Here is a 23,122-nt window from a genome sequence, read left to right on the forward strand (position 1 = left end):
GTTTATTTTTTTTAAGTGCAAGTATGTGAATAATTACAATACCACACATATATTCTAACGTATGCCTTTTGGATAAGGTTGTTGGTGATGATTTGCTTGTCACAAATCCCAAACGAGTCGCGAAGGCCATAGAACAAAAGACTTGCAATGCACTTCTTTTGAAGGTGAGAATTTTCTTGCAGGTGAGATTGACAAAATGATACATTAAGGAAGTGGACTAATGAGGTAAATAAGGAGTAGACATAACTTCTAGTTTGAGGAGATAGAAATAAAAAAAGATAGGGAGGAATTTCAACATGGGGGACAAGGATGAGGTGTGTTTGCGAATCAAATGTTGGAAATATACAAGTGTATGTTCTGTTATGTGCTGAAATGTGACATGAAGAAAAGTAATATGCAAATGGTCCAAATACGCAGGTAATAACCTGGAGAGTTTATCTAGCAGTCAAGGTTCAAACTGTAAAAACGATGGAAAATGTCTGAGGTCCGAGAAGGGACTTGAAAATGTGCTCAGAAAAAATATCCAGGAGATTTTTTGACATGTGAATGATATTTGAAATACTATTGTGAAAGATTCTCCATGGATTCCAAAGGTCTTGCCATGTCAAGCAGCTTGACGTGTGCTTTACAAACCCTACATATCAGTGTTCAGTACATGTCAGTGACATGGGGGCAACTTTCTACTTGACTGAATCCAACTTTCACTTTCCCTTGAATACATAAATGTAAGGTTTATTTAAAGAAAAAGTAATTGATATGCAATCTCTAGTATATGTGGACAGCTGCAACTCTTCTAAGCTGTATCTTCTGACTGAACGCATAAATACTAGCCACCAGATCTTGACATAGGGATGATGAGCTCATGGGCTTGTACCTTTTTTTCCTTGTTTCTTTTAAAGGAAAGAATCGTCTATTAGTAAACTTTGCAAAAAAACAATACTGATCAGCAATCCATGGGACAATTGACCATCCAGAACCAGCTGGCTGCCATGCAGCCTGCTTCATAGGATCCCACCTCACAGGAGCCAACAACCAGGCTGGTGGGCTACATAGCCACCGGATTCCCCGATCCATGAGAACGTAAAAAGAGCCTGAAGGCCATACCTTGCAGAAAGACTCCTGCCTTTTAGCAGTCTTCCTGCACCCCTCCGTACCCTTCTCCCTGGTTATAGATGATATCATGCCATATGTTGATAAGGGTGGCTGCAGGCTGAGTCTGCTGCTCCCCCATCTCTAAACTGCAGTGCGTTGCCTAGGCATTGATGCTTGGAAATCATCTCCCAAACTCATCCTCTGAAGAGAATCCAGATGACAATTAATCCATCTATGATTCAAACAGTCTTGTGCAACAGTGACGTCAACCTTATGGCTACTTAGCCCCTTCCGGAAGTCTACAGAGCACAATGTGGGTCTAGTCGACATGCAAGAACATATACTTTCACTACAGCAAGAAGTTGCAGCCCTCAAATCACGTCTACAACAAGTGGAGCAGACAGGTACTACAACTAGCAATAAGGGGTCCATATGGTGGTTCACCCCAATTGATGTCCACCTTAATTGAGTTGGTCAACACACAGGCTACTCAAATCCAATAAAAAGTAGGTGCTGTAGTTCATGGAAAGATGGTTGAGGCTACTCACAAGGAAATGGATGTGAATATATACAAAGAAGTTAAAGAAGAATTGGAAGGTACTCAATGTGGTGGGAAGCCTCCCAGTAGACGATTGGTATAGTAAAGGAAGCTTCTACACTTGCCTTAGGCATTAAGGGAAGCCGTATATCAGAGGTAACATGGAATTTCCATCAGATAGCATCAATAAAGTCGTGAAACATGCCATTATTACATTGGAAACATGAGAACATATGATTTAATCGCTCGAACAAGCTAAGAAATTGAAAAGCACAAAGTTTTGGATGTTAGACGATCTTACCCAAGCTCAGCCGAAGCAGAAAGCAGGGGACTAGGAGAAAGTTAAGGAAGCCAGGAAAGCATGAAAATAGGTTTTTTACAGGGATGGAAGAGCAATTATCAAAGAATTCAAAGCTAAACCTGCTATATGTATAGACACTCGGTCTAAACCTGATATAGGAGACGTGGCGCTACGACATGCCCAAAACTGTGGCTAGCATATAGTCATAGTGATACCTTCCAGATTGCTTTCTTCAAAATGGGGCATGTGGGAGTAGTTTATCTTCACTATTGGAGGTCGAGATCCTTGGCACAAGGGTGAGTTCTCTAAAGTGATAGGGAGTCTCAAGTTCTCTTTTGGGTAGCACTGTAACGATACGCTTTTGGAGAGATTCGATAGACTTTACATTGGCAACTGGGTCCTAAATAGGGGGGGATTCCCATTTGATCCAAATCCCCTCTGATGAGGCGACCCGTGGGTTTGCAACCAAGGAGGTTGTGGCTCCCGACAAGTCTTGCCTGCCCACCATCTTGCTGGCAATCTGGAGGAACCTAGGGTGAGGGGAAGCAAAGTGTGGGCAATCCTTGGCCAAGTAGCCCCTCTGTCTACAGCATAAACACTATTTGGTAAGCTTGAAACCTAGACCCTTTACCTAAAGGCACCTCCACATCTAGTAATGACGAGATATGAAAGGTAGCTTGAGGTTAGGTTTCTTCTTATTGCCATTGAATAGCTCAATCTAAATTGTTGAAAGCTCCTAACTTATGCATAACATTCTATATACCGACCTTCTGCGTGCATCCTCTAGCATACTCCCATTCTTCCATTGTGATATGCATCCCCTTGTCTTCTCTGCTCTCTCCATTTCGTCACTCTCTGGTCTCTCCATTTCGTCAAGTAGCCAATCAACATGAATATCCTTTGGAATTGCTCTTAGATGCTCAGAGTATGGCACACGAGATCTGTCACTGGGGCGTGAAATTCTAAGTACTTTAATGTACTACAAGACCGTGACAACTTTGGTTTTAAAAGTCCAAGCGTGGGCTTAATAATGTGTAATTAAACGCGGCATGGTGCCTAGCACATAAGCGTAATTAATCCCTAGGCCCAAAGGCATTCCAAGGAATTAAAAGAGTGGTTGTTGGGAAATGATGATGTGGCATTTTTAATGGGCCCCCTAGAGGGCCATGTACCTTTAGTGGCCCCCCTAGAGTTCCAGGTGGCTCTAGTGCCTTCTACATGCTCCTTTGCCATTCCTGGACCTTTCTGGGCCTTCTAAACTTCACATGTGTGGTTTTCTCTCTCATCTTCTCCCTTTGTTGAGATTTTGGACTGGTCTTTCAGCCTCCTTCAGCTGAATTCCGTTTTTCTTCATAACTCCTCACCCGTTTGGATTCCTCGACTTCCGTTTGGCCCGATGGCTTCCCCTCTGCCTCCCCTTCGTGGTGATATGCTTTTCCCTCCGTGCGTTTGGTAGAACGGGCAGACCTGAGCACTTCTTTTGCTGGTCGAATTTGCAAAAGTGGCTTTTTCTGGACCTTTTTTCTTCTACCGCCTCCTGGGCCTCTCCTCTTGCAAAGCTACAGCTTTCTGTTGAATTTCGAGTGGTCCGACGCGCTGGTTGACTGATTTTTCTCAGTTTTGGAGGACTTTCCGGTGATGAAACTTCTCCAAAACCTTCTCAATGCATTCCTCTCTGAAGCACGCTTCTTTTGAGCCCAAGAACTCCCACTTCTTCGCGACAGAAGTGCTTCTTTTCGCATTTTTCAGTGGAATTCTTGCTGGTCGGCTCTTGTAAATGCTCTTTCTTCATGCCTTTGCACTCCTCTTTGGCTGAGAATGCAATTGGGCATTGGCTACTATGTCCTCTTGGCGATTGAGGACTTGGTTCGAGTCTTCAGGGCTTGGTGAGTTGTGATTTTGCTACTGCAATTTCTTTTTGCCATAAGCTATTGGTTGGCCTCGTGTGCCGCCTCTTTCTTGGCTCACAGGTGCCCAAGCAGTGCTACATGAGTCATTCTTTGGTTGGGTACTTTGCTGATTTTATTTTAGAGCTTTGAAAAGCTTTGTGAATGCCATCTGGAAACCACTCAAAGAGAGTGCAGCTGGGGTGCAGTGTGATTGCATCTGGACAGCCAATGGAATTGCACTCGCAAAAGAGAATGCCTTTGGGTTGAGCCTATGGGTTAAGTGCACTTATGTGATGGTGTTATATGCTTGAAAGCCTTGCGAAGGCTTAGTGAATTGGGGCTGCGTGCTCAGTTGCAGGGAAGGTCTCCCAGATGCAACCTGTAATCATTTCACTGTGAAATATAAAGAAATACCAAAAGGGGCGCCACATGTTTGGGGCCAATCGGGTGCACTTGTCTATGTCTGTTGAGCAGGGGCATTTTAGCCTCCATCCCTTTTTCAGTGGTTTTGTTTGTGAACAAATGGGTAAATGCCAAATGGTGATCATGCAATGGTTAATGGTTGTGATATATGCTTTGTGAGCTGTAAATAAGTGCTGAAGTGATTAAAGGTTTAGTTCCACTGCCCTCTGAGTAATTAGAGGCCGGTTTCAAGATCCATGGTGTGTACGAAAGAGGGCCCTTTCTCCTTGTCTTCTTGCCTTCGCATCCTCATATCTTGTCACCCATATTTTCATCACATCACTATTAAGCATGCAATAGAGGTTTAGATTATTAAGTAACTCCCTGTTCATTACTTTGCTCTGTCCTTTCCCTTGAGGCACAATAGAGGTCATCCTTAGGTCTTCTTCATCTCTCCATAGTTGTGGGAGAAAGCTATCCACATCAACAAGAAACTCAGAAATATATACAAGTGACTCTTGTATCAACCAACCCTCGGCCATGCTACCTTCGGGCCTTGCATTTTGCCTCACAAAACCCTTCAAGGTCTTCATGAAGCGCTTGAGGAAGAACAACCATCGTGCATGTACAGTGCCACATATAGCAATCTTATCCACCAAATGCATTATGAGATGTAGTTGGCTTGTGAGAATAGAACGTGGAAAGGTCTTCTCCGTACAACGGAGCTACTACTTAGGCGAAGTCCTTTGCGTCAGCTAGTAGGATTGCCATGTTGCTACAGAGATTGTATGCAACCCCCACTGGTTGCGCGACAGAACAACATGCAAAAGTTATAATACATGTATGCATGTTTGATTTTTTTTTCATGTGCGAACACACTTTTCGCACAATTTTGGATTGTGTGTAGATGCCTACATTGACTTCAACCACTTTAGATGCCCAATGAGCTTGTGGTACAACTAATTAAACTAGTGAAAGACCCGTGAAACAGCAAAGTTGAGTTAGATTACTCGCTTGGGCATGTTCTCAATGGCTTCAAATTTTGACTGCTAGGTTGTGATCCCTTCTTTGGTCACAACGTGATTGAGCAAAATACCAGGTTTAGCACAAAAGAAGCACTTGGCCGGATTGAGGAAAATTCCCACTTGGCCGGATTGCGGTCTTCTGTTGGTCCTCTGCTGCAATTGAGATATAGTTATACCCGTTGTACCCAGTTATAATGAATATAGCTCGTGGCCTACTACCTTGTCCATGAAACTATTTGTGAATGGAGTTGGGAAGGGGTCTAGTTTGCTTGTGATACTTGACACAAACTCAGAGTTTCACATTCTTTTGTGGACCACCACAATGGGGAACAACCAATCACTCTTATCAATTGCATATATGAACCCAGCTCGTATTAGCTGATCAATCTGCACTTTCACTTGCTTGGCATAACTTGGCTTGGGTTCATAGGTATCCTTACCTCGGTGTCCGCAGTCTTGATGGTCATCATTTCCAATGCAACACTTTCGCGCTCTTTAGCCAAGGCTTTTCCAGCATATGCATTCTTTTCCATGGTTGTGAGAGCCCTCCTTTTTCTGATTACCACATCCGAAAGCATTCCTTGAGAAGCCATAGGGTGTTGATCTGCCACCCTCACTGGGGAAGGAAGATGGTTTTAAGCTCTTCCTCTTCAACTTCTTGACCAAGATTTTTGATATGATATTGAATCTTGACCCTCAATCGACTATCACACCTTGAACATTGTGCGGTTTGACTTTGATGGCGATGACAAGCTCCGCCTTGTCCACCACGTGTGTTTCTATTACTGGAATGGTGGCCAGTAAATTTACCACAATTGTACTCGCGGGGCCAATTGTAACTACTGCTCCATATTAATACAAATTTTGAGGTCTTAGAAGATTTCCCATGCTTGGGTTGCTTGCTCATTGCCACCGCCCTTCTCCTTGGCTTGGTTCCTCAAGCCACTATTTTCTTGTGGGTGTTGAGGTTTTCGGTCTGGCTCTAGGTTGTCTTGCAAGCTCAGCCTATTCTGCAGGTTGTGGGTCCGCCTTGGGTGCTCATAGCAGCCTTTGGTGCTGCACTATGGCTCGTGTTGCCCTTTAATTAATGGTGAGGTTGTTGCCTCGATTTGCACCTTCCAAGTTGCTCGGTAGGTGCTTGTGAGCAAGTTACTGCATTCCACATTTGGATCAATCTTTGTAAGTGGACAGTGGGAGTTAATTCTGTAAATAAGGCATGGCATTCCATGGATCAACTTCTCGTCTTTCGCAGTTATGGCGAAGAAGCTTAATATGTTGTAGACAAAGCTTGCACTTGCTCTTAACATGCCTTCTTCCTCGTAGAAGAAACATTTGACCTTGGCCTTCCGTGGTCTTGGTCTTGTCAGGGTGTTCGATTTTATTTTTTTTTGCAAAGAAAAGAACCTTTTATTAATGCTTGAAAGATTCATACAAAACAGCAGCCCCGAAGGTGCTGAGTATGGAAAAAACCAGGAAAAGGCTGAAAGAAAAACCGGCCTGTTCCAGAGAAACCCAGCTCACTGCCTAGGGGATCTCTGGTACTGGGGCTAACAGCCAAATGGGGGGACTATACAACCAGCGAATTCCTCGCGGAGTGAAAATGTAAAAAAACTCTTGCAGGCCAAGCCTTGCAGAATCGAGCACGCCTCGTGACAGTCGCCCTAGAGCCTGGGGTCCCACGCTCCTAGGTGGAGTGGAGGGTGTAGATGATATCCAGCCAGATGGCGACCAAGGTAGCCGAGGGTGGAACCGGATGCTCACCCATCACCAGACTACAGCAACCAACCCAAATGTTCCAAGCAGTGATACTGGCTACTACCTCCCTTACGTTGTCCTTCGGAGGAGGACGGGGGACCGCCGCATGGAGCTCTATTCTCTGAATGCTCTGACCCTGTATCCGGTAAGCCGGGGAGATCTCATTAATCTGGAATGCGTGTCGAGGTTGTTCGATCTTGATCACACGGCTCCTTGGTTGGCTCTATCCTCTTTCTCTGCCTTGCTCGTGGCGCAGCTGCCACTTCTCAGCCCTCGGTCGGCCTTGCTCCTAGGACACCTAGGTGGCATCAATGATCCATTTGGTTGCGGTGCTGCCATTCTTTGACACAAGTCTCACAGTACTTGGTGTGGCACTCTGCTTCAATGTATCCGCCTCGAGAACACTTGTTGCACGATTTTTTGCTAGCTCTGATTTTTCTACGGATGCGTAGCTTCTTTTAAATCTTCATTCTCCTCCGCCTTCTTCTTGGCCTACTGCTTGCTTACCAAAAACACATGTTGTCTTGCAATAATGCATGGAGGGAAAAGATATAGCATATTAAGATGCAAGAGTTCCCCTGTCGAGCCTGCAGATTTAAGTCATAGTGTGGTTAAATACTGTTTTTATTCTTTTGAATATACAAAGGTATCAGTCCTTTCTTATTGGAAATTTGCAAAACAACTTTTCTTTATTACTTTTTAAATTGAAAAAGCAATTTTTTGAGCACTATCATGAAACTTGGTGGTGACAGGTGAATCAAATTGGTACCGTAACTGAAGCAATTGAAGCAGTAAAGATGGCAAAGGATGCAAACTGGGGTGTTATGGCCTCTCATCGGAGTGGTGAAACTGAGGATTCATTTATAGCTGATTTAAGTGTAGGGTTGGCAACTGGCCAGATTAAGACAGGAGCCCCATGCAGGAGTGAACGCCTTGCAAAATATAATCAGGTAAGAAATGCTTTTAACTGTTTTTCGCCCTTGCACTTACACATTGTGTATCCATTCCATTGTGTATTAGGAAGCTTAGTCAAGTATGCTCTCAAATATAGAGATTTTTTCAAAGCAGCCAAATAAAATAATAGCAAGAAATACTTCTGGCTGTTACACATTTTGCAGGAAGTCTTAGTTCTTTCTGTTGTTTCTACTGATCTCTTTGCATCCTGCAAACATTGAACGTGTTTGTGGTAGCTTTCCACTGCATAATCAAGCAATGTGTGTGTCTTAAATTAAAGAAACAGTTGGGCAGCACATTCCACCACCTGGCTGGGTAACTTTCGTGTATTGGAACTGCATGTAAGTGAGTGCATGTAAGTGAGCAGGGTCTCAGCGCACAAGGATAGGGTGGTCATGGGAAGATACCACTGTAGTAGAATCTCCCAGAATTGTACTTGAGGATGCTTAGTCTTCGAACATAACATTAGCTACCGGACAAGGATGCACATTGTTTTCGATGACAGGTCTCCCTTTTGCAAGACTAAAGATTTCAAGGCCAATGAACTAAATGCTAAACCTATTGCATTCATCATGTGGAATCATGAACAGCAACTGCTAATTTGGTTTTTGAACCTTTTTGAATAACATGTAAATGTATAAAGGTCATACACTGTTTCCTATATCAGTGGTCTTTTCTGATGACTTTTGACGTGACTGTTGGAGTAGATGGTCGTTGTTCCACTTGTAAGCCCCATATGAGGAAAGCATTGGGACATGGTACTTGCATAGGATGGGGGGATCAGAGGAATTGTTAAGTAGGCATGAGAAGAAGATGCCGCATGGGCAAATCTGAGTGGAAGGAAGATCCACTGATGCTGCTATATGGTCAGTATATAGGCTGATACATGGGCAGAGGGAAGGATGCCACATGGGCACCAAAGCAAGCTCAATAGAGAAGGAGATTGGGTGCTGTAGCCTGTATGGGCAGTGAGATCCAGGTGGAAAAGAGCTGGCAGATCTGCTGCATAGGTGGAGGTCTAGGGCCAGCTTAGGTGGTGGCCATGCTCTGGCTATGGACTGGACTGGTTGGGGCATAAACGGCCCAGCCTATGGTCGGCGGCACCAGACGTGCCAGGTCGGCAGTGCAGCAGATCAGACCAGGCCGGAACATCGGGTTGCCAGGTCGACAGTAGGTAAGTGGTCAGACCTAATTAGGGGTAGTCATATCTGTCAGGTTGGCTACAGACCAGCGTCAGTCGGCCCTACTACAGAAGCTGGTCGGCCAGCAGATTTTGGGGGACAAATGGAGGTCCCCATGCCTATAAATAGGGCCCATTTTGGGGCCTCGTAGGGCACTTGTGGATCTTCACTGAAGCTCACTGAAAGATCAAAATTGGCTGCTGTAGGCCAGAAGGTGGACAGCAATCAATTGGCCACTCTCATGCTTACCTAGCTACGTAGGAGCTTCAATGGCTTAGTGACAACCCTAACAGCTGGAGAGGGATCGAAACTGTTGACTTTTTAGGATCTTTGTTTTTTTTGGTTTTTTTTTTCAAAGAAAGGAACCTTCTATTAATGCTTGAAAGATTTCATACAAGACAACAGCCCCGAAGGTGCTGAGTATGAAAAAACCAGAAAAGGCTGAAAGAAAAACCGGCCTGTTCCAGAGAAGCCTAGCTCACTGCCTAGGGGATCTCGGGAACTGGGGCTAACAGCCAAGTGGGGGGACTATACAGCCAGTGAATCCCTCGTGGAGTGAAAATGTAGAAAACACCTGCAGGCCAAGCCTTGCAGAAACGAGCACACCTCTCAATAGTCGCCCTGGAGCCTGGAGTCCCACGCTCCCAGGTGGACCGTAGAGTGTAAATGATATCGTGCCAGATGACAACCAAGGTAGCCGAGGGTGGAACCGGGTGCTCTCCCATCACGAGACTGCAGCGAGCCACCCAAATGTTCCAAGCCATGATGCTGGCTACCACCTCCCAAACACTGTCTTCCCTAGGGGAAGGAGGAGCTAGGGCGTCAGGGGGGGCTGCCTCGTGGAGCGCAATCCTTTGAATGTTCTGACCTGTATCCGGTAGGCTGGGGAGATCTCATCAATCTGGAACGCGTGTCCTCCCTCTGTCAACCAAGCCACCATTCCCCAAGTGTAGTCTCTGTGAAGGCTCTGCATGCGTGTCATGATCTTGAGGGCTCTCATCCAGATCCTCGCTGCGCTACGATAGCTCCATAGGCAATGTGGGATAGTCTCCAGGACACCATTTGAGCAGCAATGGCATTGCCCCTCCACTCGCATCTGCTTCAACCACGGGCCAATGGGAAAGCCTTCGTGGGCTGCCAGCCAGAAGAAGTAAGAAATCTTTCTCGGTTGCAAGTTGGACCACAACCGCGTCCAAAACCTGGAGCGAACATCCAGGGGCACTCTCTGGGTCTCCCAATGTCTCTCCCTTGAGGGGTTCCATCTCGACGAGTCCATCTGAAGTCTCCTGCCAATCCGTGTGGTGTAGGAAAAGAAGGGCACCCCATCTATCGTCTCAACAAGGCCGCCCCTGGAGGGCCAAAACCACTCCCCGGGGTCCCATTGGACCTCCCTCAGGGGTCTACCCTCCCATAGCCAGAGGTGCCATCTATAGGCGTCCTGCTTTGAGATACTGGGAGGATCGATGTGCCACTCCTTCCCCAAGCGTCCTACCACTCTGATCATCTGCCAGTGTATTCCATCAAGACTCCCATCCATCTCAGGGTCACTCCCAATGAGGGGCTGCAGTAGGCCTCCAGGCCCTACATGGAAGAAGCTGGGGTCCGTGCTGTCATGTTGCATCAAAATCCTCAAGGGAACACCAGTACGAGAAAACTGGCCCAGCCATCTGCTGTCTCTCCAAATGTGAAGTCCTTCCCACTAGGACTCAGGAATGGCTAAGTCGATCTCGCCCATCCGCTGCCCTGCCCCTCTCAGATGCGCTAGGGCGTCAAGCCTCGTCTCTGCCTCCATAGGTAGTCTGCTCCAGCGACCAAAAGACCCTGCTGGTCCATTGTCCCATTGTGCCCAACCAATGTGAGTCTGCTGCCCAAGCATACATCCCTCCTGATCTCTGACCTCTGGGTGCCACATAAGGGAGTGACGCTCGAACTCCTCTCTGCATTTGGGCGGAGCACGGATGAGATCCCTTGCTAGTCTTTGCCAAACCCTATGAAGACTTCTCATCAAGGGGGAGCCCTTCCCCGTAAGGGGGGCCTCTGAGAAGATCCATCTATGTGAAGATTGCCACTGTCCTTCAGTGCGTGGGGTGTTTCTCAGAAGCCCTCTCTGTAAGAGGAGCCCAGAGGAAGCCTATGGATTTCGTCTAGTTAATCCGTGCCCCTAAGGCCTCACAATAGATAGCCAAGGCGCCTTTGACTCTCTCTAGACTCACTGTGGTGCCCTCAACATACAAGGCCGTGTCATCTGTAAAGTCCAAGTCAAGGAGCTCCTCCTCCTACCTGATTGGGAGCCTCAACCCTGTGAGACCCATCACGTGTGATCTCAAAAAGTAGCCCAGAGCCTCCGCTACAAACAGGAAGAGGAAGGGAGCTAGTAGCGCGAGAGAGGGGGAAGGCCTCGCCTGTGTGTCCTCCGGTAATCATCTGACTAGAGCTCCCCGCGTATAGCGCTGAAACTCCTCTGACCCATCTGTCTGAGAAACCCAATCTCCTCATAGTGCCCTCCAGGAAAGACCACTCCACCCTGTTGTACGCCTTCTCAAAGTCCAAGAGAAGGATGGCCAGTGACTGTGACTCCTTCTTGGAACAATCCACTACCTCCTAGAACGTGAAGATGTTGTCCAAGATGTTGCGCTCCTGGACAAACCCAGTCTGTGTGTCATGGATGATGTCGGTAAGATGAGGCCGTAACCGCAAACTCAAGACCTTGGCGAGGATCTTGTATGCAGTATCAAGCAGCGTGATCGGCCTCCATTGTCGAATATTTGACCCATCTCCCCCTTTCGGGATCAAACAGATCCACCCTTTGCACAAGGACTGAGGAAGAAGGCCTGTGTCGAAAATCTCTTGGCAAGCTAAACGGAAGGGGGTAGAGATAATCTCCCAGAAGTTCCGGAAGAAGGCCGGAGTCAAGCCATCCTCCCCCGGGCACTTCTGGGTTGGGAGAGCCTTGAGGGCTTCCCAAAGCTCCTTATCTGTGAAGGGCTCCTCAAGTCTGCTGCATAAGTCCCGCGAGACTACTGTCAGAACATAATCCCAAACTAGCTCTCGGGCCACAGGACCTGCTGGGGTCATCCTCTCTGTCTGAAAGAGCTGGCGATAAAATTCCATGGTCATGTCAAGAATCTCCTGTGAGTCAGTGTGCATGATGCCTTGCGAAACCTGAAGACACTGTAGTTGTGTGCTGGTTGATCTGGGCCCAGTGATGTGAAAGAATTGCTTCGTCATCCTGTCCCCCTGCTGTACCCATCGGGTCCGAGAGGAATGATAGGAGAACTCGGCCCGCCACAGCTCTGTGTCCTGAAGCTAAAGACGAGCGCTCTCCAATCTGTCACTGAACCACTGAGAGACTGAGTCCTGCTCCCTGTGCCTCTTGATGGAGGCGAGGTCTCTCCTCAAAGCCCGCTCTCGCTCCTAAAGGGTCCTCCTCCACCTAAGGGCGTGAGCCTGCAGCTCCACACTGCTCCTCTGAATGGCATCAGCCACCCACGCAGCCCAGCCCTCACTCGGTGCCATCTCTGAGTGCTCCCAGATCTCTGGCATAATCTGCTGAATCTCCTTGTCCGGCAAGAGGTCCTTTGGAATGCAGACCCCCTTCTGGGGGAGACCTCGGCGGGACTGATCCAAGTGAAGTATCACTAGAGAGTGGTCGAACATCGTGGTACTTGCCAGAATCTCAGTAGAACCGTCTCTGTGTAATGCCCAGTCCCCAACATAGAAGCGGTCTAATCTCTCGAGCAATCCATTGTGCCTCCTCTGTCCAAAGGAGAAGAGAAGGCTGCCATGAGTCTTACTGAACTCTGGCTCTCTCCATGGGTCTCTGCCATTGATCATGAAAATGAACTGCTCCTAGGTGCTACGCTCTGTTGCTGGCAAATTTGAGAACGAGGCGCCGCCTTGCTTGTCCTCCCCAAACTCCAGGTTGTTGAAGTCCCCTCCAACAATCCAGGAATCAACATCCGGAAGACACTCTGACAGCCTTCTCCAAAAAGTCGGGCAGTGCTGTCTACACGTTGGGGCATACACGTTCAGGAATCCAATTCTGGACTCTCCCGTCCGAACTCCCATCCAAACTGCCCATCCTGGAATGAACTTGCCCTGATCGTAGACCTCTGGAGCCAATGTTTGTGAGACTGAGATGCAGACCCCTCCGCTCCATCCTACTGCGGGAGACCACTCCTCTGGATCTCTCCCTGGGAGAAGGTGATGGCATCGTCTGATGTCTGCTGCTGAAAACATGTGCTCCTGAATCATAAGGATGTCCACTGCCCGCCCTACCACTGCCCTCTGCAACTCCTGCTGGAGCAACAGGTACTACGGCTGACTACGAACACGGTCGTGGAGCCTGTGTACGTTCCAGCTCACTATGTTCCAACTCATGAGGACGGGGGAGTCCGGAATAAGGCTCTCTTGTGAGTGGGTGCCTGTCCTAGAAAGATTGCCTTGTCTAATTTTGTCGGGGGTTAGGACGGCGAGTAGTTGGTGTCTATGCGGCGTCGTACTAGGGTGGACACCGGCTCAATACCGATCTTCCATGCCCACTTCATCATGAAGGCGGCCTCCACCTCGAGCAACTCGGCGCACGTCTAGAGGGGCCATAAGTGTGCCTGCTCCACCTTTGCCTCCATTGGCAATCTGATAACTCCTATCGCCAAACCACACGTCGGCTCCTCGCGCGTGAAGTTCAGCTGAAAGTTCACCTCCGCGCCATGGGCGTACCAAAGATCTAGTCCCTGTGGTCCCATCCACTCGTCCATCATGAGCATAATCTGATTACCCAAAATAGCGTCAAACACCTCCGGGGACCACTTCTCCAACCTTGTGGAGGCAAACGGAAATCTCTAAACGGGGTGTATCTGAGATCCCACTGCACCGATTAAACCCCCCTTTCGGGGCTGGAGGACCATGAGCATGACCTCCAATGGTAAAGGGTATGCGTCCGTAATCTCTAAATAGTTCCAGGGTCCTAACCTCCAGAAGTCCAGCGGTAAGGGACGCCCAGGCTAGAAGTTGGGAGCTCCTGGCCGGGAAGACGAGCCTCGTCCCTCAGGATCCCTCTCTGAGCGACCTGTTGCTGCAATGAGGAAGCAGAAGGGGGCATCGTTCCCTTGCCGGATGGCAGGGGTGTCGAGGCGGAAGAGGCTGCTACTGAAGCAGAGAGGACGGCGGGAGAGTGAGAGGTAGGGACGCGGGGGACAGGGGGTGGGGGGCGGGTAGTGAGGGTGACCATAGAAGGGGGGGTTGAGGGGGGGGGCGAAACCCTGGGGAGGGAGGGGGAAGTGAAGAGGAGGAGGGGGAGGGGGGGGAGGGGGAGGAGGAGGGAAAAGGGCGACCACAGGCCCCCCCTGTTGATCAGGCTCGTCGGGGCTCTGTATTGGCTCCTTCTTGGCCCTTGTCGGGAAAGCGCCTGCGGCTTCCGCCATTGCCACATCTGGAACTTCTGGGGCTCTCTGCTGCTGCAAGGGTGGGTGCGGAGGCTGAACTTCCGAAGCTGGAGGATCGACTGGATGGGCAGTGGCCTCTGCTGCTGGGGGAGGTGACTCCTGATGTTCCTCTTTCGAGGCCTCTCGGTCAACCCTGTCCCTCTCCCTGTGGTTGGTCCTCTGTATGCGGCGTTTGCATGCCTGCTTGCTTGGTTTCTTTTTCTTTTTAATCTGTGTCCAATTCCCTTCTGAGGGGGTAACCCATGGGCTCTGGGACTCCTACTGCTCCTGCCTGAGAGGGCGCTGAACTCGGGCATGCTGATTCTGCCTACTCTGTGGAGGAGGGGGGGGGCACACGAGGGTGGCCACGGGGGCAATCTCTGGCGAGGTGACCCATCTGTCTGCAACGAAGACAGTGGCCTGGTAGCCCGGAGATCTCCGCCCTCTGGCGAAGTGTGCTCCCTTCCGATGTCTCGAGAAGGATCAGCTCTGGGAGGGACTCCAGGCTCTCCACCACCAGTCTGATCCTGGGGACTCTATCATCTGCTAGGACGGAGGTGGTCGTCTCCGGGGGGGACTCAAGCACTGTGCGAAATGCTCGGCCAATGGAAGGGAGGATGGCTCGATACTCTTTGGGGAGCCCTGGGAAGCGGAGTGTAATCGAAAACCGTGGAACATTGTGTGTCGTATCCATGTCCTCCATGGTGAACCCATGATACCAAGGAAAGAGGTAGACAAGGTGCGGGCCAAGGAGAACGGGGCTTTGCTCCACAAGTGTCGAGGCGGTGTCAGCGGAGCTCAACTGGATGAGGAAAACACCTCGTCCATAGATGGTGACCTCCTGGATGTGGTCGCCCTCTAATGTCAAGCTCGCTTGGATCCACTCTCGCACCTGTCTCCGTGTAGGCGTGAGGCCCACAATTCTGCCCACAAGCGCCTTGTCTTGGAGGGACTGGACTGCCTGATGTACCTGTTGCTTGTCAGCTGGGGAAAGAAGAATCTTGACGGCTGTGGGAGTCGAGGGTGCTGCCATAGAGCCCCTCTGGCCAGACCAAAGGTCACCACCAAGATTTTCTTTCATCATAGCAAACACTAGTGCTCCCGCTGCAGGGAGGCAAATGAAAAAGGGGACGAAGCGGAGAGGCTAAGGAGAGAGAAGGAGAGGGCAGGGGAGGAAGGAGGGAGCAAGGAGTGGAGGAGGAAGGAATGAAGAAAAGGAAGGAGGCGGGAGAGGAGGAGAAAAAGGGTGGGAGGAGGTGGAATGGGGGGGGGCGCGCTGGCGGGAGGGAGGGGAGGCGAGGAGGCGGGGGGGAGGCGGAGCGGGGAAGGCAGTGGGCGGGGGAGAGAGCAGGGCGGGGGGCGGAGGTGGAGCGGGGTAGATGGCGGAGGTGGAGAGGGAGGAACGGGGGAGGCAGGGCGGAGCGGGGGGCGGAGGAGGGCGGAGGTGGAGCGGGGGAGGCTGAGCGAGGCGGGCGAAGCGGAGGTGGAGCAGGGGGAGGCAGAGAGGGCGGAGGGTAGGGGCGAAGGCGGAGGTGGAGCGGGGGAGGTAGAGTGGGCGGAAGCAGAGCGGGGGGGCGGAGGTGGGCGGAGGTGGAGCGAGGGAGGCAGGGCGGAGCGGAGAGGGAGAAGGGGCGAGGCGAGGAGGGAAGGGTGGGCAGCGGGGGGCACACAGGCCGCGGGCAGCCTACATGCCGCCGCAGGCAGAGGGGAGCTCACCGAGCAGCTCCTCCATCTTGTAGCAAGTCTACTTGTTAATGATCTTTTTTAGGATCTTTTTGTCTTGTTAGCAAGGCATTGTGCCTCATGGTGCATTAAATGACCCCACCACCAAAGGTAAAGGTAAGGGCAAGCAAGAGAAAGGCACGCCCAAGAAGAAGACAAGGACACTTGTGATGATTTGACGGGAAGCAAGAAAAAGAAGAAATGTTGCTATTGTGATATGTCTGGACATATGGCATCAAAAGGAGGAGAATTAGTCCAAGCGAGGTGATTTAGCCAAGCAACCATCTAATGTTACTATTAAAAATCACGTATTCTGAGTCTCTCTCTAAATTCTGAAGGTACAACCAGTGATCTCTTAAGAGGGAAGTTTAACCATCTCATTTGGGACAGATTAGAAGGAGACAGATCATCTTACACACGACTTCTACAAGGATTTTATTATAGATAAGGTTCACCTAGTGGCTGCAATTGGATCTGTTTGTGTCGGGCATTGTGCGTCATGGCGCTGAAGGAGTTTGTATCCACAAGACTCTTTGAGAAACCTCAATGGTAGAAGAACCTCCATTACTTCCCCAGGTTAAGTAGCACAATTTTGGCGGTAAGTTGTATGTTTGGAACATTCCTTATCAAGTTTAAATATATATGGGTCTGATATTGTTAATGCTTTCCTGCCACAAGACAATAGATCTGACATTCAAAGTTGGTAGTCTGGTTTTCCCAATTATGCCACGCCTTTGGGAGGACAATGGTTGTGTCTGCAAGCCTGATCAATCAAAGTTATAGAACTTTCAGAAGCAGGGGTTTTTATCCTTCTGTCCTTTTGGCGTTGTACTATGTATGTAGATATAGTAGGATTTAGGTTCAAATACCAAGCTAATGATGTGATATTAATACCATGTTGATAGCCTGGTTCTCCCGACTGCACATCTTTGCAAAGGCAATAATTATGTAAAGCAATGTGTTTATCACTCCTGGTTCTCCCAACTGCACATCTTTGCAAGGACAATAGTTATGTAAAGCAATGTGTTTATCACTCCCTACGTGATGATGCAAGGTCAGGAGTTCACGTCAGCCATAGCTGTTCCAGCAGCCAGCTTTATCCTGGTCATGCCAACTGTAAATTTAGGTTCTTGATGGAGACCTCTTTCTCTCTCTCTCTGGATCTGGATCTGGATCTGGCATTCTATGATGTTATGTTTCTGCGGCCTGCATTCCCACATTTGGGGAATCACCGCATTTTAGCTTTGGGACATTTGGGGAAAAATTCAACTTCCCTGCAACTCTGCAATAAAAGGCAATCTCTTTTTTGTTGGAAAGGTAAGCATTACTCATAAATCTGCTTCTTAAATACTTCTTTGGCTGCATTTTTTCTAATTCCATTCTGATGGTGTCCAATGATATAATATAATAAGTTTTTTATTTATCCTTTTATCCATAGTCACAAAGTAGAGCTTTATGTAATCTTCTATGCATCTAAATTGTTAATGCACTGCACATAGGTCACAATGCTTCTAAAGATTTCATGACTGGTGATCTTGGGTGCAGCTCCTCCGAATTGAAGAAGCTCTTGGTGAAAATTCAATGTATATAGGCGAGAAATGGCGCTCCTTAAATTAGTTTCTTATCCAACTTTTGCCGGCAAATGTTGGATGGTGCCAGGTTTAAAAACACCAAAGACAATTGTGAATGTATAAATCAAATCAAAGATAGTTGTTAAGGATTGAATTGTAGAGATGGACTTGTTGCCAATTTGTGAAACAAAATCACACTTCTTGTTGCATCTGGAATATTAGAAACACAGAGCTCCTTATTGTTATCATCTTTGATTGATTATTGATTCCCATGCTTACCATGGGAAACTATGATGACAATGATTGGGTATACTCACATAGTGGTGGTTAATGATTTACATACCTATCTTGGGCATGCCAGGTGAGGCTTTCATTGAGGGAAGTACAAGGTGCCTTCTCATCCTAGATGGGACGGATGATATTTTCCATGGCCAAGCAAAGAGCTTTCTTTTTTAAGCCTAATTCAAATGGGCATGAATAATGTCTATGGCTTCACTTTCCTAGATCAAATTGATTTTACTGGTAAAAAGCGTTAGTTCTAAGTAGCTAGATGTTTTGTGAATCAACTACCTCAGCTGAAATAGTTTTCCCTAATAAGCTGGCTTACAATCTCTTTGTATGTTTTAAATTTGAAGAGGCTTTATCCTACATATGTTATGCTATGCTACCTTATTAAAGTTCATGTTGAAGTGAATACTAGGATTGAGCACTGGCTGAGACTAGACAACGTATGATACCTTTCTTTGCAACAGGATTTTGTGTATCAATGGTGACAAAAGGTCGTGTTAGAAAAATAAATGTAGCTAGATGTTTGTGGATCAAGCTACCTCAGCTGAATTATTTTTCCCTAATAAGCCGGCTTACAATCTCTTTGTATGTTTGAAGAGGCTTTATCCTACATATGTTATGCTACCTTATCAAAGTTCATGTTGAAGTAAAATACTGGATTGAGCATGGGCTGAGACTAGACAACGTATGATACCTTTCTTTGTAAAAGCATCATTCATATTTTGCAATGGGATTCCGTGTATCAGTGGTGAAGACAAAAGGTCGTGTTAGAAAATAAAAGCATATTGACGCTTAATGGCATTGGTTTTACACGAGATATTTCAAAATGTAGGCGGCAACTTATGCTCAGCTATTGATGAGAAGAAAAGCATAGCATTACTAGGTTACTTGTCTTTGTTTGATGTCTCTTTTAAATATATATATATTTCCACTGCTTGACAGGCTTAACGTTTCAAACCCCCCTTCTCTCTGTCCCCGCCCCCCCCCCCCCCCCCCCCCCCCCCTTCTCTCTCTCTTGCTCTCTCTCTGTCTCTTCTTCCCTCTCTTTTTCAGTTTGTTCTTTTGTTTTGTCTTACAAAAATTCTTATGCATTTAAATCACCGTAGTGGACATGTGAGTCTATACGAATGTTTGTCCAAGTAATGGTGAGTTGCTCTTCCTCATTGATTAATCTTTTGTGAGTACGATGCTTTGGCTTTGTGTTATGTGACTGTGCTTCTCATTTGAATGTATTAGTTTTCTTGGGTTTCTCTATTTAAGGTGTTTGCCTCTCTCCTTCCTTTGTCTTCTTATTCTTCTTTGTATTATATTGGATCCCTCTTGAACCAAGGGCTTCTTGCGTGGTTTCTTAGGTTATTATTTGATCTGAAACTAAGTAGGAATTCTATCAAGAAGTCATGATTACGCGATTACCAATGATGTTCAAGTGTAGCGAGCACCCTCTTTAGGGTTCTTTGTCTTGTGGAAGTCTTGCTAAAAAAAGGGGGTCATGGTTAGCATTGCCTTTTGGACCTTAGATCGTTTTTCCTTGGTAGGTGATTTTATATGACGTCTTGACCATTGAAATTTTAAACATAAAATTTACATTTTTTGATTATCATGGCCCATTTTGCTTCTAGACATGTGAGAGATAAATTTGATATCTTAGCTAGATCAAGTTTGAATATAACTTCATGCTTTATATTTATTGATGTTGCATGTGAGCCTTCTCTAATAGATGTGTCGAAGTATTAAGTTATTGCCTCAAGGTCATGTTACCAATGGTCCATGAGCTTTGGAGAAATATCTTGAGAGAGGCTGATGTTCCAATAGATTTAAGTTGAATTTCAAATGATTTGATGGGAGTTTCATTACGTGTTTCAATTGCTTATCAAAGTGTAGAAGAGAAGTGTAATCAATCTTCTTTGAAACTTAAGTAAGAAAGCTTGTCTCAGAAGTTTTCAACTAAATACATGAAAAGATATATGTAAAGGGTTGAGACTTATTTTTGTTGGCTGAAATCTAAAAATCAAAACCTTCATTTTGTAATTCAAAAGCACACAAGGATTGTATATATATAATTTGTTTATAATGATGGATTCCTTATTTCAACAAAGAGTTGGTATTCACATGGGAACAATTGTGTTGTATTTTTAGCAAACATCTACTTTGTTACTTTTTAATTTGAGTTTGTGGCAACAATTGATTTCTTTTCAGACTAATTTAATTCTTCTTCATAAACTTAGTCATGTTAGGAGGTTTATAGATGGCTTATTGGTCCTCAATGTTTTAAAGTTTTAGCAATTTTATCTTTGAAGTCCAAATTATTTTAGTGAACGAGTTTATTATCTTGGGTTTGTGGACCTAATTGTAAATAGAGTGGAAGCTAATTGTATTTTATTAGATCTTATCATTTTTCAATCTTCTTAAGGTTTAGACGTTGGTATATATGAATGTGGTTGATCTTAGCATTATTCAATCTTCTTTAGGTTCATATTTTGATATCTATGAATGTGTTTGCAGTTTCTTAGATCTCAGCATGACTCGATCTTCTTTAAGTTTAAAAGCTGGTATGTGTAAATACAAATTGCTCACTTCTTAATGTGGTAGGTCCTCTTGTAATTGTACAAGTAAGAGTGCTTTTATCTCTCAATTTTGTGACTTAATCATCTTTGATAAATATTGTTGAAAAGGAACTCTATTGTATGTTGTCTATATCTCTAGAATTTTGTATGTTTGGGATTCTCAAATGTGGACCCAAAATCGAAAGTGGGGAGCTTCAAAGCAAATTTGTTTTTGGGTGTTTAGGTTTGGATTATTATGTGGTCCTAGGTAGTAATGCCCTTTTTTTGTGTGTTTGGAATTCTACTATTTTAAATGTCATTTGATCCTAGGTGGTAAAGACCTACTATAATATAGAACTAGTCCTATTTTGCTAACATGCACCTTGCATTGGGAACTATCAAATCGCTATTGCTTTCTCCTAGGTGGTAAATCCCTACCCCTAATATAGAACCAATCCCATTTTGTTAATGCTTGCATTGCATAGGGGCTATCAAATCATTGTTGCTTTTTCCTAGTATCCCTCATATGATGTTTCACTCCATTCCAACTGTCTGAGCCATGCTCTTGAACACAACTTGAAAGAAGTCTCTTGCATGTTCAATTGTTGAGGGCAATGCAGCTTGTAGGAAACCTATATGTCCTTTTTGCAACATGCTACCGAGAGCCGACTAGCTAGTTCTTATTTTTGAAGCTTTAATGTTTTTGATGCAACAAACTAGCTTGCTTGTCAAATTCTTGAAGACCAGCTCATTTATTAAAATTACAAAATATCCTTCGTGTATGCAATGAGCTAGCTTGCTTGTGCCAATTGGTTCTTATTTCTATCAATGAGTGAGCAAATTGTTAACAAATTTATCATACTTACATGCAACAATATCGGCTGGTTTGACACAATTTTTATTTCTCTATCTTTCTACACTAGTGGCTCATCCAAGTGACAACCACAAATGCTACCAAACAACTAGCCAATTCTAATTTTACATAGAAACTACATTGAAGACTATCCTTTATGCTCTATCTACCACAAATATAATAAATTAAAGTCACATTGGTTAATTACTGTAACAGTGCAATGCATAGGTTGAAAGATGTACAGAACCATGATAAATGGGAGAAGTAGGACAAATTGTTAGAAGCAGATCAATTAAGTGTTTCTCATTATGGCTCCACCTTTGTGGCAAAGGGAAGACGGATGTCATTATGACCCTTTTTGACTTTTTTGGGCATGGAAGAGCCTTGTTTGACTTTTTTGGTGGTAGGAGGAGAAGTCGGGTGGAGGACGAGGAGGATGAAGGGGCCAAATTGCATCAATTGAATTCTCTCGCATAGTGATCATTAGTTAGCAGGCATGACTTATTAATCCATGAGGCTAGGCAAGGGCAACCTGCACACTTTGCATACAATTGATGCAAGTGTGCTCTAAACAAAAGAAATGGTTGGGCTAGCAATACTATGACCAAGCTAGAAAGTTGTAGTATATTGCGGAGCTTGATGTTCCCGCTGCATAGGTGATGCTGCCGTGATAATTATTGGGTTATTGCTCTCATGAGAAAGTTGTTTTTAGTCATAATTCTCTCATCCTGGTGCACATTCTCCTTCAACCTCTTCGCCTCATGCTCAGTCTTAGCAATGCCTATGCCATATACTCACCTTGTTTATCAACAACCTTAACATAATCCTTTAATGCTATAGGTCTTCGTATCACCAAGATGGTTGCTATGCCTACCAAAGCCTTGGATCAAGTTCTACAAACCTAGGAAAAATTAGGGGCCACATGGTTTAAACTCCTAAACATCCAACAAATAATCACAAAATAAACACAAGGGCTAGATTGCCCTCGTTGTGAAGCCAGACACTAGATTGGCCCTAAACTTAGCACCCCTTTCGGTATTTCTTTATCATTTATTCAAAAGGCATCCAAATACAAGAAAAGCACCGCTGTGCATCAACCCAAAATCAGCCAACTGAATAATCCATTCACACGCACTTCTATCCTACTATGCAATCACAAAAAATCATCCCAATCCACTGTAATACCCCATGGCAGTCTTTCTTTTCATTCTAGCTGAGAGTTCTAACCCAGCAACTCTGATACCCTTCAAGGGAGTCCTGGTGGGAAAGTCTGTTCTGGCAGCTCTGATACCCTTCATGGGAGCCCTGGTAGGACAAAGACCAGCCCAACAATCAACCCTAGCTATTCCTAGCACACAGAAAGGCTAGTTGCAACAAGGCAACAAGCAATCGACTGATCTGCAGGCTCTAGGATCTCTAGGTTCTGGCACTTTGAAAGACTGGAACATTGATTTCGCCCAGTTCTGGGAGATTGGAACTGCTCAAACAAATGCAAATTCTGCTCCGTCTGCAGACCCTGGAGTGCACCTAGAAGTAGCGAAATCAGATCTGGCAGCCCTGGAAAGCCTTTAGCAAGTGCGACTTA

At 46.2% G+C, this 23,122-nt stretch overlaps 1 protein-coding gene across 2 annotated transcripts in view; it reads left to right on the top strand.

Moving 5' to 3' along the window:
• ENOC (cytosolic enolase) overlaps window positions 1–18,311 on the top strand; it is a 56,279-nt gene extending 37,968 nt beyond the window's left edge. For both annotated transcript variants that reach the window (XM_087395980.1, XM_087395981.1), the window contains exons 11-13: window positions 78–164; window positions 7,755–7,952; window positions 17,828–18,311. In XM_087395980.1, coding sequence (XP_087252106.1) covers window positions 78–164; window positions 7,755–7,952; window positions 17,828–17,899 — 357 coding nt within the window. In that variant the 3' untranslated portion in view covers window positions 17,900–18,311. The remainder of the gene's footprint in view (window positions 1–77; window positions 165–7,754; window positions 7,953–17,827) is intronic.
• Window positions 18,312–23,122: the final 4,811 nt, after the last annotated feature.

This window comes from Dipteris shenzhenensis, chromosome 24 (assembly GCF_047967505.1).
Source record: "Dipteris shenzhenensis isolate YYH24624 ecotype China chromosome 24, Dip_SZ_1.0, whole genome shotgun sequence".
Lineage (NCBI taxonomy): Eukaryota > Viridiplantae > Streptophyta > Polypodiopsida > Gleicheniales > Dipteridaceae > Dipteris > Dipteris shenzhenensis.